General features: G+C 46.7%; 1 protein-coding gene across 1 annotated transcript in view; it reads left to right on the top strand.

Annotated features, from left to right (window-relative positions):
• The window catches only part of AGBL4 (AGBL carboxypeptidase 4), a 900,915-nt gene extending 888,767 nt beyond the window's left edge, over positions 1–12,148 (top strand). The window contains exon 13 of the mRNA XM_035537467.2: positions 12,025–12,148. Within this exon, the coding sequence (XP_035393360.2) occupies positions 12,025–12,148 (124 nt within the window). The remainder of the gene's footprint in view (positions 1–12,024) is intronic.
• Positions 12,149–18,025: the final 5,877 nt, after the last annotated feature.

Genomic DNA, 18,025 nt, shown 5'->3' with positions numbered 1-18,025 from the left:
TTTATTTTGAAAAGTTTTAATTCTGGAAGTGAAAACTTTTCAGTACTTCAGGAAATTACTGACAAGCCTGTACTGAAGGCAGCTCTCTTCACCTCGCCTTGGACCTACTGCAGCGCTGGCAACCGGACGGCAGGTTTCCTTCTCCTAGTGTGACCAGGACCCTTTGCCTCAAGTTTCCCCCTCACCATAAATCCTTAATCCAGCTTTACAGCCAGCTTAGTGGCTGTTTCTCCAAAAGCAAGTCCTTTTTGGACATGAAGTAAGGCTACCAGTGAGCAATGCACAAAGGTGTGAAGAAAGGGTTTGAAATGCCCAAGCACTGCCCTGCAATGCTGCTGGTCCTCAGTGTGGTGTCCTTTCAGCATCTTACCTTGTGTAAGGAGCAGGGGTAATACTACTGAAGTGTTGGTTGAGAACCACCATTATTTGAACAGACATAGCCTCATAATAGCATGAGGAGAGGAGCAAAGAACCAAAGCTCCTATTTCATGGGAAACACCATATTCAGAATTTATCTCTGTTCTGAGAACAGAGAAGTTACAACTCCAGTATCAAAATTTCCAGCTAAATGCATTTGGATCAATTGCAGTGTTTCTCTTGGATTTCAGCTCTTAACAGCATAGCCAGATATAATTTATACTTTACAATGGAAAATCCAGTTCCAAATGGAATTGTTCCTCTCCACCAAGGAATGCAGATGAGCCTTGAAATTCACTTTCCTCTTTTCCCTTCTTTTTTCCCCTTAAGAAAGCACCTGTGGGAACAGTTGCTTGTTTACAAAGGAATACTTTCCTACCGTAGATTTTCCATTGATGCCTAAGATGGATGTTACAAATATCAGCCCAGGCCATAAAGCAATTGCTGGAGTACCCTTTGGCAGCCTTTAAAAATCCTTTCGGTGCAGCCATCCTGGCAGTTCCTTATATATGCGGTCAGAGCCAGCCTGACTGCATTAGGTGTTTAAATGTCCTACTTTGGGTCCATCTCCCTTTCTCTGTTCATGATCTTGACACAACAGTTTAGGCTGGCTCAAGAAGGATTGTCAGCGCTGCAGCTCTGAATGCTCTTATCTGCAGAGACCTGCAGGGTTAGCAAAGAAAAGCATCCAGCATCTTCCTTTCCTCCGGAAATTGAATGTATCATTTCTTTCAGACTCCCAGGGGCCACAGCCTCCAAGGCTAAAAACCCATGACTATTACTGAACCTAATTACCACCTGACAGCAAAGTGCTTTTCTGTAGCATCATTCAGTTACCTCATCAAAAGGAATGTTTGTTTGCTTTCTTCATTTTAAATTAAAGAGCCACTGACAGTGGTAACTGAAGCATTTTAATCTCATCAAATATCCATGTCCATCTCTATAGAGACAGCCACGCCAGCAGGGAAAGATACACATCTATAATCAGGTTGAACAGAGCAAATTTCTCTCCTTCCCCCACCAGAATCTAATGGGGTGAGGGATCTTTTGTTTGGGGAGTGCTACCTCACGGTAAAATCCTAAATACAGTAAATGTTCAGCCCAGAGCCAACAGATGTTTAAGGAATAGATCTTTAAAAATTCATGTTGTTAATTTCCTCATCGCTTTCAAATACCGGCTTTTCCCTGTAAGAGACAAATGCCTTCTATTTGTATCCTGGGTTTTGTCACCTGACATTTGATCAGAGCCTGTATATATATAAAATGTACATCAATGAAATGAAATTTTCCTTTGAAGCTATCATGTTAACTGCAAACCTGTCCAAAAGAAAATCTTGCAAACTGCTGGGGAAGAGGAGGGAGATGACTGTGGCTTTAAATATGTCTTGGCTGGGCAGTGGCAGTAGGAAGGGATTGGAATATGGAAAATGATACTAAATATCTGTGTAATCAGGACTAATTATATGGTATGGTTATTAGCTTGAAACAGGACATGTTGTGCCCACAGTTTATGAAAATATATTAAAACATTACCAGATTCCACATACTCATTGAAAGAAAGCTGCAGAGTTAATAAACGTGTAAGGGACAACTAATTGGCTGCTTTGTCCCAGCCTACTACAGGCGAAACGATTTCTGTTTGAGGGAATTAGTGCAGCCAAAATGTGTTATAACTATAGCCCTGGAAATAACAACAACCTGAAACGCTTCCAGAGCACATCTGACTGAAGGGTCTTAAAGAAGGAAGTGTGTATGATGGTATCGTCACAGAAGGAAACTGAGGCATAGAAAGCAAGAGATGGTCCTGAAAATTGCTGGAAATATTTCTAGTGCTCAGATTCAGACACCTTTTCACAAAGTTTAGTCCTCTCAGAATGTCTGACAACAGCCATCCTTAGATGGTTGATAACATCCTTAGGGCTTAGATAACATGGGCATTTTATTGGAATTAGGATCACCTGGAGCAAGAGACAAGAACTGATGCAGCAGCTCTGGTTACAGGCCCAAGACTGAGGCTGGGACTAGAGCACCCTGTGCTATATGTATACTTGTGCAGCTTATTCCAAGAGGGAAAGAGGAATAGCTGCATCTGTATAAGGTGTTTATGTGCCTGCAAGTGAATTCGACTGGTCAGATCCACAGTTGGACCTGTGGTTAGACGCCACTAGCCCTTGTCTACAGAAGCCTGTGTGACAAGTCACCTCTAGATGAGGCCTTCAGTTCCCCAGTGTTGAACTGTTCCCACCATCCTCCCAGGAGTAAGGCTCCACTGCCTTCTGAAGAGACCACTGTGAAAGTTAGTTTAGGGCTGGTGCCCTCAAGTATTTGCTGAGCCTGCTGGGGCAGCAGGGATGTTGTGCTTTGTCTCTGAATAGCTGGTGCTAGAAATGAAGCTTGAACCCATTGTTGTGGTGGTCTCTAAAGGACTGGAGTGAGTCTGTGTGCACCCAGCTCTGCAGTTGGGAAACCCATCCCCTCCCAACATGTCCTCACCAGCATGGGGAGGTGTTCACAGCTGCTGGCCACGGCCTACCTTAGGGGTTTCTGCTCGCCCTGTAGCCAAGGGAGGATCTGGGCAAGCCTCAAGTCCCCAGGTAGCTCAGAGCCCTGAGGAGACTTCTGGACTCTACACTGACTCCGTAGAGAGCCAAACACAAAAGTGAAATGCTTAAAGGGCATTTTATCACCAACTACTTCTCAGACAATCTTTTCTGTCTGTTCCACCCCCACCTTGCCCACAGCTATCCTCCCATGCGACCTCCCTCCCACCACAGTCCATTCAGTCTCTTCCAGGACTCTTCTTGTTGAGTTTCCTCCAGCCTTACCTCAGCTTCCCCAGGAGCCTAGTGGCCACACAGGGTTCCCCACAGTGTGCAAGACCCTGTGATCCTAAACGAATGCCCAGTTGAGGAAGATAAGGTCCGTTGCTATCAGCATGCTAAGCCATTATTTTCCTGAAGGTGATGTGTCTGCTGCAAAATAGGAAAGCATCGATGACTCAGCTAGGAAGGGCAGAAAGGTTAGTATATTTTCATGTGTGAGCTAATGAATTAAAAGCCTTGCTGAAAATGCTGAACATTTTCTAGAGTGATAAGCCTTCAGAGAGGCTCAGGAAAGTCCACCCAGTGCACAAAGACATCTCCCCAAGGTTGGGTTAAGTGGGCACAGAGCAGGAGAGCACAATGCAGACAGGGGCTGTCAGGTGGCAATGAAGGTCCCTGCCCTTCCTCTCCTCTTGTTATCGTGCTTTTTTATGCTGCTCAGTGGCCAGCAAATTCTGCTCTCTCTGCACTCACTGGGAAGCATCTGACTGGGACTCCCTTTGATGCCGTCAGTGGCACAGGCAGCTCTTTCTCTTGCTGAGTCCATCCTGCACACACCTGTCTACTTGTGCCAAGGTAAAGGTTAACATTGCTTGGCTTGAAAGCAAAAAAATGTCCTCCACTGTAGTCTGGTAAAAGACAAAAAAAAAAAAAAATTGTATGAGATGAAGAGAAAGCAGAGTACAGCTGCTAAAGTAGGAAAACAGAAATTTTGCAATGCAAAAATTTGCAAATGCAAGTCACCTTGCACACTGCCTGAAGCCTTTGCCCACACCAGCATCGCTCTGTTCTTTCATTCCTGGCTCATTGACTGTGCAGCAGAGCCGTGCTCCAGCGCAGCGTCAGCAGAGTTCCTCTTGCCTGTCTAACCAACAACTTTTTTTTTTTTTTTTTTCCCCCCTGAAAGCTGCCCATGTTTCTGGTTTTCTGGGCAACTGGAGTCCAAGTTATAGAAACGTTAAGTGCTTACAGCTCTGACTGAGGTTATGGGAGCTGGGCTTTGAACAGACATCGTGTCAGTACCCTAAAAAACCTCACCTCACCAGTGGAATACTCTGCAACTCATTTCTGCACTGGGTTTTCCTTTAGGGGTGTAGGAAAAGAAATTCCTTCCTACATGGGAAACTTTCAGTTGCTGCACTGATATATGTGTAAGAAAAGTCCAGGAGAAGATGAATAATTCTAAGAGCAGGCATTTGATGGCATGCAGCAAATAATGCCTGGGGCAGCGCACTGAACAAAAAAAGGACAGAACAAAATATTGACCGGCCCTTCACTAATTGCTGCCTGTCTGTCGTGCCCTGAATGAAGCAGCAGTCTTGTTGAGGAAAAAGTAGGCTGTGATGAGGTAATTAAAGACTGCATCAGAAGGCATATCCACCAGGAGGTTGAATTAAAATTGCTCTGACAGCCTTTATTCTGGCAATTCCTCCTCTTGCTGCTTGACTTTGCAGCCTTAATGATGATGTATGAGTTCACAGCTGTGTACCCACCTGGACGGAGAGGCCCACAGGGCTGGCCCGTCATCCTCGGAGGCGATGGGAACCATCATCTGCATCACGTTGGGTGGAGATGGGGAATGTCTTCCCGTGGACAAGCACGGTCTGACAAGCAGGTGCTTCTGCTGGGATAACTCAGTCTTTCACATTTTGAGCCCCATCTGATCAAAGGAGATGTTTCCAGGGGTTGTGTGGTCCTGCAGGCTCAGGCTGATGGCATCCTGGGGATTTGCCGCTTTGTGGCACATGCTGCGTGGGGGTCCTTCTGTCCCACTGGGTCTGGGATGTTCTTCCCACACCCCCTCTTGCTGTCTTTCAGAAAAAAAATTCTCTCTATGCTTTAAAGATATGCCTTGAGGATTTTTGAGGTTTTACCAGCATCTGTCGGTGCTTTCTTTGACCTGGCCATGTCTGAGATGAGAGCTGGGAGTGAAGCCACCTGCCTGCTTTATGTAGATGGCTGCTTCTTGTCATTCTCTGGGGACTCTGCTGTCATCCCCAGCTCACTTCCTCCAAACTTAAACTGCTGGTTTTTCATCTTTTCCCCCAACATTTTGAGTGAGAAAGCAGTCCTATATATAAAAAGAAAAAAAAAAGAAAAAAAAAAGTAGAGAAAGCAGTCCTATATAAAAAAAAAAAAAAGAAAAAAAAAAAAGTAGAGGTCCTCACAAGAATTACTAGTTTTATCAGGGTAACAGTGCTCTAGAACAAATTTGATCTCAGTGCAACTGAGATCCGAAATACTCCAGAGCTTCCAGGGCACAGTAGCATTGCAATTCTGTGGAAGTGGGAGAAAAGAAAATTAGGTACCTTTTCCCTTTTGCTCGCAACTTCTCTCATACTGAAGATGTGGCTGGTCATCTTCGAGGCATACATCCACTGGGCTCAGGTGATGACAGTGCATGGGCATGTGTAAGTATAGGAAAACAGGCTTCCCAGCCCCTTTAGTAAACTGGGCTGAATGAAATGTCTGTGTGGGACACCCAAACTACATGTGCTCCGACACGTGGGTAAGGAGGCAGCTCAGCCAGCCACACTGGGAGGCTGCTACTACTGCTGAGAGCAAGTTTGGTGTCTCCTATTTTATTTTATTTTATTTTATTTTTTATCACAAAATAAAACTGACTTGGGTCTTCAAAGAGAAGTTCCCCAGAGCAATCCTGGAGACATTAGCAGGTCTGGCCATTTCTCTTGGCCACAGAGGATGCACACAGGCTCTTCACCTCCCCGGGCTGCTTGTAACATCAGCACTTCACCCTACTACAGCCTGAGGGTGTACACTACTGGCAGCGCCTCTTGAATTGTGCAGGCACAGCAAAGTAAATGGTTTATTACCCTTCCTCCAGCGCTGTTCCAGAGGAAGATCAGCAAAACCACTTACAATTTGTAAAGAAAGGAGGAAATGAAGTGAGAGTAGGAAAAAAAAGTCAGCTGAAAAACCCTCCATCACCAGCCTGGCTCCAAGGGAGGATTGCAACCTGTCTTGGGGATTTTACCAGTTCATGGTCAATGGGTGCCCTATAGCTGTGTCTGTTTTGTAGGGAGAAGTAGACAAGTGGCAGCAGACTAAATTTAAGAGCCTTCCCTGTGTCACTGGCAGGGCTGTATGGGCCTGCAATGTTGCACGATCCTACCAGCTAGCACAGAAACGCTGCCAAAGCCTGCAGACTGTCTTACCTGGCTCCCTTCGTGTTCAATCAGTACAAATCTCATATGAGTGTCTAAAAAAAAAAAAGCCCTGCTTTTTTATCCTCCCACATTGGCTGGTGCACCTTTACAAGGAAAGAAAAAAAAAAAAAGGCAAAGAAAGAAAAAAGCAAATAAAACTGCTGAGGAGTCAAACAACTTCAATCCGATTTCCAGGGCTGTAAATGGCATTAGTAATGGGAACACTACTATGGTTTAAAGGCAAATTATATGTTTTGCCTCAAAAATTAATTTTTGTTTTTTCCCCCTTCTCTATTGGTAATTATAATCTGTCAGCTCACTCCCACGCACGTCTGCACGTTTTATGCAACTCTTGATACTTGTGGCTGTCGTTACAGAAAGCCTTTCAGGTTTTAAACTGTGACACGTTTGCGTGGGTTCAATGAAAAGGATCCATTTGCAGAGTTTGGGGAGATCTGCAGCGCTTGGCTGGCTTCCAGCAGAGGGCTCACCAAAACACCCCATTACCACAATTACCTTGTCAAGCGCTTAGGGACTGGAGCGCTGGCTGGGAGGATTTTGCCCTGGATTTAAGCACACGCAGTCTAAAGCACATGCAAACAGCCAAATACACCTCAGGCTTGGTCCTGCTTTCAGACCATCCCCGAACAAAGGATGTGTAAAAACACACGGCTTCAAGGCTGGCCTGGGGAGCCAGCATGCCTGCCTAGCAGGGGAAAATAATCTGCATTACTGCATGAGGTAGACTGGGTCCGTGTTAACAATCCTTTTCAAAATGAAGGTGCTGTCAGCTTGTTTAATTTAATTTTCTCTACCTTAATTTACTTTTGGAAATGAGCTAAATGAATGAATTGAATTATGGCTACTTTAACTCTGGAGGAGCATATCCACATAGGAGCTTACTGTGGTTTCACTAATCAGCTTTACGTTTACACCTTAAATGTATTTGGATTAGCTCTCCTGGGTATCCTCACGTAGATATGCCTAGACATACCCACCTGCTTTTCTCTTCCTTCCTTGGGCTTGCAGCTCTGAGGAAGCCAGGGCTCAGTAAGCAGATTTACAGCATCTGTGTTACTTCAAGCCTCACCCCTGTGTGGACTCTCCCTGTTTCCAAAGGGCAGGACAGCACACTCCACTTTGAAAGCACGGAGAGCTGCTGTGTGTTGGATGGGTTGACTTGGGTAATGTCTGGTGTACGTAGCATGTTAATCCCAATATCATATTTCTTATTTGAACTCAAGAGATGGTCATTTTCTGCTAATATCTCATCAGGTGAATGCAACGCATTATCCTCCTTAGAAAATAGGAGGATGGGGGACAAGAAGAAACCTTTTCTCATCCTCTTTGCAGCTTTCTGCTCCAGGGTCAGTACAGATACACAACTATGGCTGGGTCTGAGCCATGCACATTGCTTGTAATTGTGGCTACTTCTCCTTCCCTTGCGTGAAAATGTGGTCCCAGTTACAGGCGAATCATTCCTGCCTCCATGCAGTCTCTCCTCTAGAAGAAGGTGTGCCTCGCTGCGGTGAGCTGGGGAGGGAGGGCAGGAACAGCGGGATGGATGACAAGTAGCAGGATCCCCTCAGCGGCAGAGGGAGAGACACCTGCGAACTCCCCTGAGGAGCAGGCTCTAATGTGATGCCTTCTCTATAAGCAGCGTGGAACAATCCCTGCATTCGGAAAGGTATGGCCCCAGGGTATGGACCTGGTGTGATTGCCGAGTAGCCCTGGGATTCTCCATGCACCAACCTAGTGGGCTTTGCATGGCCCAGAAATCATAATCTGCAGTAAGAGGTGGGTGGCCATCTGGCAAACGTGAATCTGTGCTCGCTTTCTGGAAATAGGCACTGGTGACTGCTCAAAGAAAAAAAAAATCAAGCTTGTGGTAATGGCTGAGGATTTCTGACCTTTGCTCTAACATTGTAAATTTGTTTTTATAGCTTCTAATTGGCCTTGCTTTGGAGCACGCACATTATCTAACTGCCAGGGCACTGGCTGTCATTATCTGCTGGGCCATTTGATTTGTGTTTTTTACGTTTGAAACTTGTCAGACAATCCCAGAAAATACTGCGCTCTCCTTGCAGTGTCAAATACAGGCCCGGTTAATTGTGCATCCCTGAGAGCGAAGCGTTTGAAGTAATCAGGCATTGATTGTTTAGCTGAAATGGCTGCCCATCTGCAACGGAACCGCCGCTCCTCCGGATGGAGGGGAACATGTAAAAATTAGATCAGCAGATACATGACAGCAACCAGATTTCTTGGTTTCAGGGATCAGAGGTTAGCCATTTTCCAGCCCTGATGATTCATTTTTGATCCCACTCATGTGGCTCGAATAACCTCATTTTCTCCTCCCTTTGCAGTTTAAACAGAGTCCTCTTCAGTTTGGCCCTCTTTAATATGCTAGCTGCTAAGTCCCTAATTAAAATCTGTCATTCCCCACCTCAACATGCTTCGCCAGGTGGGAACTAAAGTCAAGAAACGCGTGTGTGAAAGAGCTCAAAATGCCACAAGGGCACAAGTGTGCTTGGGGGCTGTGAGAGTCCTCACCTCCTCCAGGGCAGTGGCTTTGTAAACCTCAGCTCGTCTAAAACGTCAGCCTGGTTTGTCAGTCTGCTGATTCATTGTAAAACCTATAAGATTTAAGTTTTCCTAGCAATTAAAAATACTGATAAAATTGTTTTAGAGGTGAACATGGGAAGTGTATTTGGTGTAAACATATATAGGGCTTGTCTTCCTGCATATGGGCTGAGAGAGCTAAAGCAAGCAACATCCCCATTTTGCAGAATGTGAAAATAAAAGCATCACTGGAAACACCAACATGCCAGGCCCCAATACGAGCTATGCTTCTGCTGTATTTAGATAGAAGCAATTTTGCTGTTGAAATCAGAGGTTGGCATTTTTTCCTGTGGGTTCCGTAACTCAAAATTATGTTGAGATCAAGCACGTAGTGGGGTTTTTTTTAGCGGTAAAGGTGAATGTATTCAGATTATTCAAGTGGTGATTTTTTGGATGTACAATTAGTTGACTGTGAGATGTGGTATAAATTTGGTATTGTAATTGCTATGCCTCTGAGATTTCAATTTGCAAAACAGTTTGCGTGGCTGCAAGATTAACTGTTGTATGTGTGATGAGCTCGCAGCAGAGCTGCGATCTGATCATGACTGTCTGTCAATTGGCTGTACATCCAAAAATCACTGCCACGAGAACCTGGTGTGAACAGAGTGCTTGATACTCATGATGCTTCTGTTCAATGAATGCTTGGATAGCTTGCTGAAAAAGGACAGTGTCTAAAAATCCCACCTGTTAGTGCCACTGGTCAACTAAGGTTTCCTTTTTTGGTGTTACCTAGCTGATGAAAAAGGAGGTATAAGACCCATTTTTCTCCTCTTTGCATGTTTCTTGTTATACTGCTTCCTTCCCTTGTAGAGAGGAGACAGGTCGGGCTGCCTTTCTGGGAAGGAGGTTCAGCAGTGATGCTCTCCTGCCCTGGCAGATCGGAAGCAGGGAAATCAGTGCCTCCATAGGGGCACTGCCTGGCCAATGCTGCTCCTCCACTGGGCACGGGCATGCTGTCAGCAGTGACAGGGGCAGCCCCAGGGCAGGGGATGGGCTGACTGACGTGCCTCCCTGTGTTCTGCAGGATTCTGTGTTTGGTCCACAGCTGCTGCCGCGTTTGGGTCTCCAGCGTCGTCTAGGAACTTGTCAATGTAATTATACACAGCACCAGAGAAAGCGCTCGTTCTCACTTCTGTGTGCCTCTCAGGTCTCCCTCCCAGGGTCCTAATTTATTTATTTTTGTCTCAATGTTTATCTCTTCAAAATACCACTGTGCCATAGGTTGGTGATCGAGCTGTGGAGATGCAGCAGATGCTGAAATGGTGGCAGCTGTGATGGCAGCAGGGAGGGGAGGGCTGGTGGAGCGAAGCCTCCTTAGCCCTGTGCCCCATCGGCACCTACATTATTACAATTCATTTCAAATGTATTTTTAAACCTCTTACTGCAAATAAAAGCAGGAGCACTGACAAACACGTCTGCATGGGGGGAAGAAAGGCGACAATGTGTCGCGGCGGCAGGAAGGCTCAGAGGCACCCAGTTCCCTGGGGTTATTTGGGGTGGAGCGATCGGGGAACCTGGTTTCCATCTCAGCTCTTTTCACTGAAACATTTCTGCTTCCGTGCGGGTTTGTACAGCACCAAGCACCAGCTGGGTTGGGGGCTCCAGCTGCTGCGGAAGGCTCAGATAACTGAGGTTAGGAGGGAGCAGAGCGAGTGCACAGAGGATAGGTCATGCACAGGTAGAGGATGCTCTCTGCTTGCCTCCTGCCATAGCAGTGGGGGTGAATGAACAAAACCGGCAGGGTTGGGGGCTGCTGGTAGGGCCAGGAGCTGCTCCTCATCTCCTGCACCCAGCGCCCAGCTCAGAGGCACCTTTGCAGCTCCGGTGTGACCTGACAGTGCTGCAAGGCAAAGGGCCTTAGCAGCTAGATGGATAGACAGACAGACAGGCTGAGGCTGCCCAGTTGTCTGTGCCTGTCATTGCTGTGAAACACAACTGGCAGGAGCCGGAGGGTGGCGAGAGCGCTGGGATGTGATACGGAGGATTTTAATTAAGGCCTTTAAGCAACGAGGCTATGTAAGTAAACAGAATAGAAATGCTACAGAATTAATGGATAATAAAGGCTAGAGATTTCCTTAAAGTAGCAAACATCCAGCACGCACGCTGTAAACACACCCCAGCAGCACTTTGTCTGGGAAACCCGCAGTGATTGTTCCAGGAGCCAAAGCTGCGCGGAGAAGGTGACAAGCTGTGGGAAGCCACAGAGCTGTGCTGAGCTCAGTCCTTAGCCCCAGAACTCCTGGGGCAGCTCCACAAGAGTATTTTGTATTTCGTGTAACTCTGCTCCTCAGAGGTCAGCAGTTAACTCCCACTGCTCTGCTCGGACAGCAGCCCACCAGGTGCTGGAAGTGCCAGGCCCCAAACAACAGTGACAGCTCCAGTTCTCAATTACCATTAGATATTTGGATTTAATGGGCACGGTGAAACAGCTGGGCTCTTTGAGCACACTGGTTTGGATGCCAGCGCATTGGCATTGCGTGTGGTACGATGGGTGCTCCCCGGACCCATGGCAGGAGTCTGGGGACTCCCGTGGGCTGTGAGCTGCTCTGGCAGCGGGGGCAACGCAGAGGTGAGCACACCTGGGAACCTAGCTGTCCTGTAAACAGTCTCTGCCCCAGGAGGAAGTATTCACAGTGATATGAGGGGTGTTACTGGGGAGAAATGAAGTGAAATGCTTTGGGAGCGTGGGGGCTGCAGTGAGCTGTAGGTGCGTTAGCCCAAAGGGAAGCAGTGGGGCCCATCTATTGGAGAGCTCAGAGCTGGTGCAAAGCCCTTGAGGTCTCCTGGAAGGACTAACCCTGCTCTGGCCAAAGGAGTGTGGGCCCAGCTGGTCTTTAACCACCTCCAATTTCTCTTGAGTTGCCAAAGCCTTCCTTGCAGACGCACTTCCCTGTGAGATTTACACATGGTGGCTCCTCGGAGCTCAGCCCATGCGCGGCTAAACTGCTGCGGGAGCAGCACAGCGTTTCACAACATCTCCCTTTCTCTTCCTTTGGCAGGAAAGAAAAGGAGCCGCTTTTTAAAGGCACTACCCCGCAGGGTCAAGGGACCAGCCATGCCGGCGGCAAGCTGGAGAAGAGGAGCCAGACGCACCCAAAGGACCAGTCTCTCTCCACGCGATGAGAGGGGAGAAGAAGAAAGAGAGGAGAGGAGAAGAGGGCTGGTCTGTGGGGCGAGGAGGAGGAGGAGTGCAGCTGGGGCTGGAAGTGCTGATGTTTCTCTTTTTTTTTCCCAGATAAGTATTTCCAAGATAACAAATAGTCCAAGGGGGAAAGAGGGAGAGGGAAATTAGCTAGAAATTTTACCATTGATTCTTTTTTATTTATAGATGGTAAATCAATTTCAGACTTTTTTTTTTTTCCCCTCATCTCTGGGAAAATAAAGAGTGACCCGATAGATTTAGAGAAATCATTTGCAGTGGCTGAAAAGCTATTTGTTACAATGAGAAAGCCTCCCCTTCCTCCACCAGCCTCTCTCACTCTCTTTAAAGGGGTAATCCATACGATGAGCAAATGAGGGAGTCCTGGCTCCCCTGCTGCCCCGTGTGATGTCTCCTCTTTTAGTGTCAGGCTCAGAAGCTTTTATGCCAATTGCATGCAGTAGCCCAGTTAGCTTGCATTAAGAGAGCCTGATAAATAGCTTCTGGGAGTCAGGCAGGCGCTCCTCAGTGTGCCGTTTATCATCCGCTGCATGGTTAGGTTTTTTGCTGTTCTATCAGATCATTTGAGGAAAGTGGTCATATGAGAAATGTTCCTGATGTCACCTGTCAGGCTGCAGGCGTGAAACTCACTGCAAGACCTGTCTAACAGGCACAACCCATGGTCCTCCAGCAATAACTGGTTGGGGTCTAGAAAGACTGGACTTCCCAAGAGATTTATGACTGAGGCAGTATCAGCTAGGGGTAGTGCTGAAAGGGATGAACCAATGATGTTGTGCCACTGTTGTAAATCTCAGGTGGAACGTCACTATCATCCCATTGCATGGAGAGCAAGTGCAATGTCTGCTTGAAGCCACTGTCATCAGGCAGTCTTGTCTCCTGTCTTGTGTGAGTTACTGGAAACATTTGCCAATGATGTGGATTTGAACTGCAATGCCAGTGGTTCTCAGACTGGAGAGTAAAAGAGGGTGACTGGGAGGGGCCTTGGAAGTACCTCTCGGGATTGAGAAGGGAGAGTGGACTTAGAAGTGCTGGTTTGGAGGAGCGAAGGTGCTGAGACCCAGTGGATAGGAAGGGAAAGGATGAGCCAGGCTGGAGTTGAAGAGGGTTGTGTGAAACAAGACTGAATGAGCTCCCCTTTGTGTGGAGTGGCCGTGAAGAAGTAGCAGTCCCAGACATTCCTTTAGCTACTGAAAGACCAGGGTTGATTGCTCCTCTTCTCTTTCCCAGGGCTTAAGCTTTATGATCTAGGAGCAGGGGCAGACTCAGCTGGGCCCTCATCTTACAGATGTTACAAAGAACTGCCTGAAAGCAGCCTGGGTTGCATACATGCAGCCAGGAAGCCACTGTCATGATGCATGGAAGGGAGCTCAGTATAAGGTCCTTGGGGGTCCTTTCCATACAAGTAAAAACAAAGCAAGCAGGGTCAAGGCTGAGGTCTGCCTTCTGTGTCTCAGGACCTCACGCCTACTTCTGTAGCCCTATTGCACCCCCAGACAGCCCTCCTGGGAGCCACTAGCACATGCTTTCCATCCAAATAGCATGACTGCAGTCAGAAGGAGTGGGCAGGTATAATTCAGGACAAAAATTTAGGCTTTGTATGCCTCTGAAAAAGGGCAAGCTACTCAGGATCTGACAAAACTTGAGGTGATTGTGTCTGTGCATTTGCCAGCTGTTTGCTGGGCTTTCATTAGTTAGTTTCTCTCTGATAAGGGGAATTTGGCTGAAAACAAGCAAGAGATATCTCACTGAAAGGAGAATGATTTTAAACACCAAACAAACCTGATATTGTCAGTCTTTCAAGGTGAGGGGGTTAAACTGAGAGCATTTTTAGGGAGAATAAAATGCCCTCGTGATGAATTCCAAGGCATCCAAAAGGCACAGTGCTGGCTTTCCGTCTCCAAGAGCAGAGTAATGAATAGCAGTGACAGTGCGATAATTAAAATGACCTCTTGGAGATATGGATTAGAAGGTATGCAGAGGGGGGATAAGTTCTCCTTTGAATTAATCTAGTGTTAATTTATGACTATCGTTGTGTTTTATAGGTTTCGAGGGGAAGATTTTCAAAGTTGGTTTACTGGGGGAGAAATGTTCCTTTTGTGTATTCATTGGGAAAACATTTGCAGAATTCTTTATTATTTATTTTTGAATGGTTCTATATATACATATGCATATATATAACAAGAGAATTTCAGGTATTTGCTTAGCTACTAAAGGATTTACTCTAGAATTATGAATAAAGTAATAAAAGCAGCTGTGGAATGTGTGTGTTGTTTCACTTTCATTTCTTCTTCCCCAGTAGTCCCCAGAGTCACTTTGAAACCAAGAAGAGGACAAGCTGGTTCTGAGAAGCCCTTGGGCAGCCCTGCTATCAGGTGTCAGAGATTCCTGCCATCTGACTTGTCAGCCTTTTACGTTTAGATTTAATAACTGGATTTTCCTGAAATCGCTGTCTCTGCTTCTTAATTGTCTCCTGTCACCCATATCTGCTCCAGAGCCTGCAATTTTCAACTTTTAGTAGAGACCTAATGCAGAATCCTCATCTCTACCAGAGATGCTTCCTTTCTGCCGAGATATCCCAAGCTTCTAGTTGGATAGAAAGGACAGATTGGAGACAGTTACCCATATGGGAAATGATGACATCCCATTTGTCAACTCCCATGTTGGTAACCTTCTTCCCATCCTCTCCACCTGCCTAGCAATACCATAACATCCAGACATAAGGTTATCTGCCAAGAGCATCTGCCTTGCTCGTCAGCCGGGCAGCGTGCCCGTTCTGGAGCCCACCCTCCCCATCCTTGTTCCAGCACGTTGTGTTCAAAGTCTTTGCTCTCGCATTTCACTCCTGTCTCAGTTTGTCTCCCACACCTTCTGGTCCACTAGCAGCACCAGCTGCCCAACCCATCTTTCCACCCCGACATCCCTACTGTGTCCCCTCTGAACCCTACAAAGTGGATCTATAGAGTTTTCACCAGAGACTTACCTCTGCTTTTGTGGTTCACCAGCAAAGCATGCTTCTTGAAAGCTCTCCCTGACCAGCTGGGGACAGGAGCCTTCACTGTTGGCTCACGTGATGAGGGTTTGCACATCCGTGGGGCCAAGCGTGTGATGTGCACACACCGTTTCACAAATGCTTGGGGAGATGATCATGGGAGGTGAAAGTATGAAGCATTCAGTGCCCAGTCTCTAGTTCAGTTTCCCCCACGTGAGCACTGAGGTCCTTTACCTCCATCTGAGCAGACAGATCCCACTTCAGAGCCTACTTCTAGCCTGCCAGCTGGTGTGGTTGGAGCCTCGTCTTCCCAGATAAGAAGATCTGTGTCTCAGACGTAAGTAATGCACGTTGTACACTCAACAAGTAATTCTTTCCTAGTCTCTCATGTCAAGTTCAAGGTAAACCAATATCAGGGATTTTCAAAGTTTCAGAAACAAATACAAGGCCAAAATTGGGTGTCTGACTTGTCAGAAATGAATTTGCGTTCCAGAACAAATGCATGTGTTTATCTGAGCCCATGTGGTGGGCTCTTCTTGTAGAGCCCACACCAGAGCCCCGTTGCACTGCCCTGCCTCTCCTGCTCTCTGCCTGGGGAGTTGGAGGGCCCTCCCTTGGAGGAGTAACAATGAGTTTACTTTACTTTGCACAGGACCAGGGCATGAATATTAAAATACTGAAATTAACTTGTTTTCTGTGCATTCTGCTCTCCTGACAAGAAAATCCTGCTACAAACCCCTGCACAGGCAGTCTAACTGCATTGAATTGGACCCTCACTGTGAGGGGATTATATATTCTGATTGGGACTGCGTTTGCAATTATTTTCTCTGCCATGCCAAGGACCTTTACTGCAGAGCTGCAAACCAGTTATAGGAACATGAAATGCTTTGACTTCTTCACTAGGGAAACATTAATCCAATCACAGGTTATGTCCATTACAGACTATGGCAATATTGTATACAGGAATTCCCGGGAGAAGGTTCTACAAAAATTGGAATCTCTCTATAACCATGTTATGAGATTTACTGGTGTGGATAAAACGGGCAGAGTTAAAATTACCAGGCTGGCTATCTCTAAAAGACAGGTGAAGTCTGCTGGCTATCATTGCTTCATAATATTACAAATGGAAAAGCCCTGAAGTAATTGAATAACACATCTGCAGAAAAAACCTTGTGAACTGCTATAACCTAAAGATAGACTGCAAGGAAACAATGTATGTACAGCACCTGGTTAAAAGGAAAAAGATGCTTTCCTTACCTGGTGCAGGAAGATATCATAAATGTAGATACAGATTCTCTCTCTGGCTCCTGTATTATATGTTTGTGTGCTTTATAAATGTGTGTGTGTGTGTCTATCTCCTTTTCACATAAACGAAGTTAAACCAGTTTCCTCTGCAGCCTGAAGCACAGTGCTGGATGGTAATGATTCATAAGCAGAGCTCGCTGCGTCTCCTTTTGTACTGGAGGCTGCTGAAAACATTTGGCATGGCTGGTGAAGGAGCTGATTTTAGTCCCCTTACAGTCTCCCTGTCCTCTCACAGAAAGAGATTTCAAAGAACTTTGCAAGAGTCGATTAAGGTTTTCCCTGTGCTTTAGTACCGGTATGCAGTGGGCCACAGCTCCAGGTTAAGAGCAGAGAGCAACTTCCCGGGGTCTCTGCAAGGCCGGGGCTACATGGCGCTGGGTACCGATGTAGCTGCTCCACTGTGCTCAGATGCAAGTTCTCCATGTAAGTATGAACTTTTCAGAGGGGGAGGATGGCCCACAGCCTGCAGACTTGCTCAGTACCTCTGTGCAAACACAACTGGGCCATCTTCAGGCATGGAAGAGCCTGGAAGGCTTCCTGCAGCCACAGGCTGCCGTCCCAGCAGAGGTGACTGTCGTCTCAGCTCTTCCCTGGAGGTAAGTGCGCCGTGGCCTCCACGTTTGTGGTGCGCGAGAGGGGATTTCAGCTCAGGCACGATACATCCTTCTGATACATCCTCCTGTGGTTCCGCCTGGGCCTGGAGGAGCCCCTCTCATCACTCATGTTCTTCCCCATCTGGTAGCTCCGAGCAGAGATCCAAGGGCATCCGATGGGAGCTGCACCGCAGCAGTACGGCAGCCAGGGGTTGTCAGAGCTGGTTAATTCAGGGAACTGGGATTTATTCCACATTTCCTGTGCCTCTCCATGGCAGACTAGCACACTCAGAAGGAAGATAACGCTTTTGGGAGAGCGAGTCTGGAGGGGTTTGAATCCTCCCGTGAAAGGAGCACAAGGGAGGCTGGGCACTGATCAGCGAGGTACTTTAAAAGATTTGAAATCAGAGCCCCTTTTTTCATAAAATTGTTCATTAAAGAAGTTCTTTATCATTAAAAACGTTTTTAAAATATTAAAAAATATATTAAAATGCTGCTTTTCCAGTAAGGATTGAACTTTACTCTCTGGAAGCAGTGGAAACAGAAACCACCCAGCTCTAACTTAAGCTGCAGTATCAAGCGCCAGGGTATACGAAGGAAGATTTTCTTACCAGCCAGTGTTTGGAAGATCAATAAAGAGCTACAGCAACTTTTGCCATCGGGGAAGAAGTCTTTCTCACAGTCAGAAGGGAGCCAATATCCTCCTGTGATCCCCCACTGCATGCACAAAATTATACTGAGTGTAAGGAGTCCCCTGTTCATTTTGCACATTTAGGGCTGTTACACCGGGTGCCTTCAGCCAAGGTGGCCTGAACAAACGCTGGGGATCCGTACGCAGTTCCCTTTGGTGCTAGGTGAAGGCGGGCGATTTTTTGGTTTCAATCCCTGACTGTACCACGAAGACTATTGGGGATTTTTCTGCAGCATTTGAGCCCCATTTCAAGGAAGAATGA

The sequence above is a fragment of the Cygnus atratus genome, chromosome 8 (genome assembly GCF_013377495.2).
Source record: "Cygnus atratus isolate AKBS03 ecotype Queensland, Australia chromosome 8, CAtr_DNAZoo_HiC_assembly, whole genome shotgun sequence".
Taxonomy (NCBI): domain Eukaryota; kingdom Metazoa; phylum Chordata; class Aves; order Anseriformes; family Anatidae; genus Cygnus; species Cygnus atratus.
This window is presented reverse-complemented; position numbering and strand designations above follow the sequence as displayed.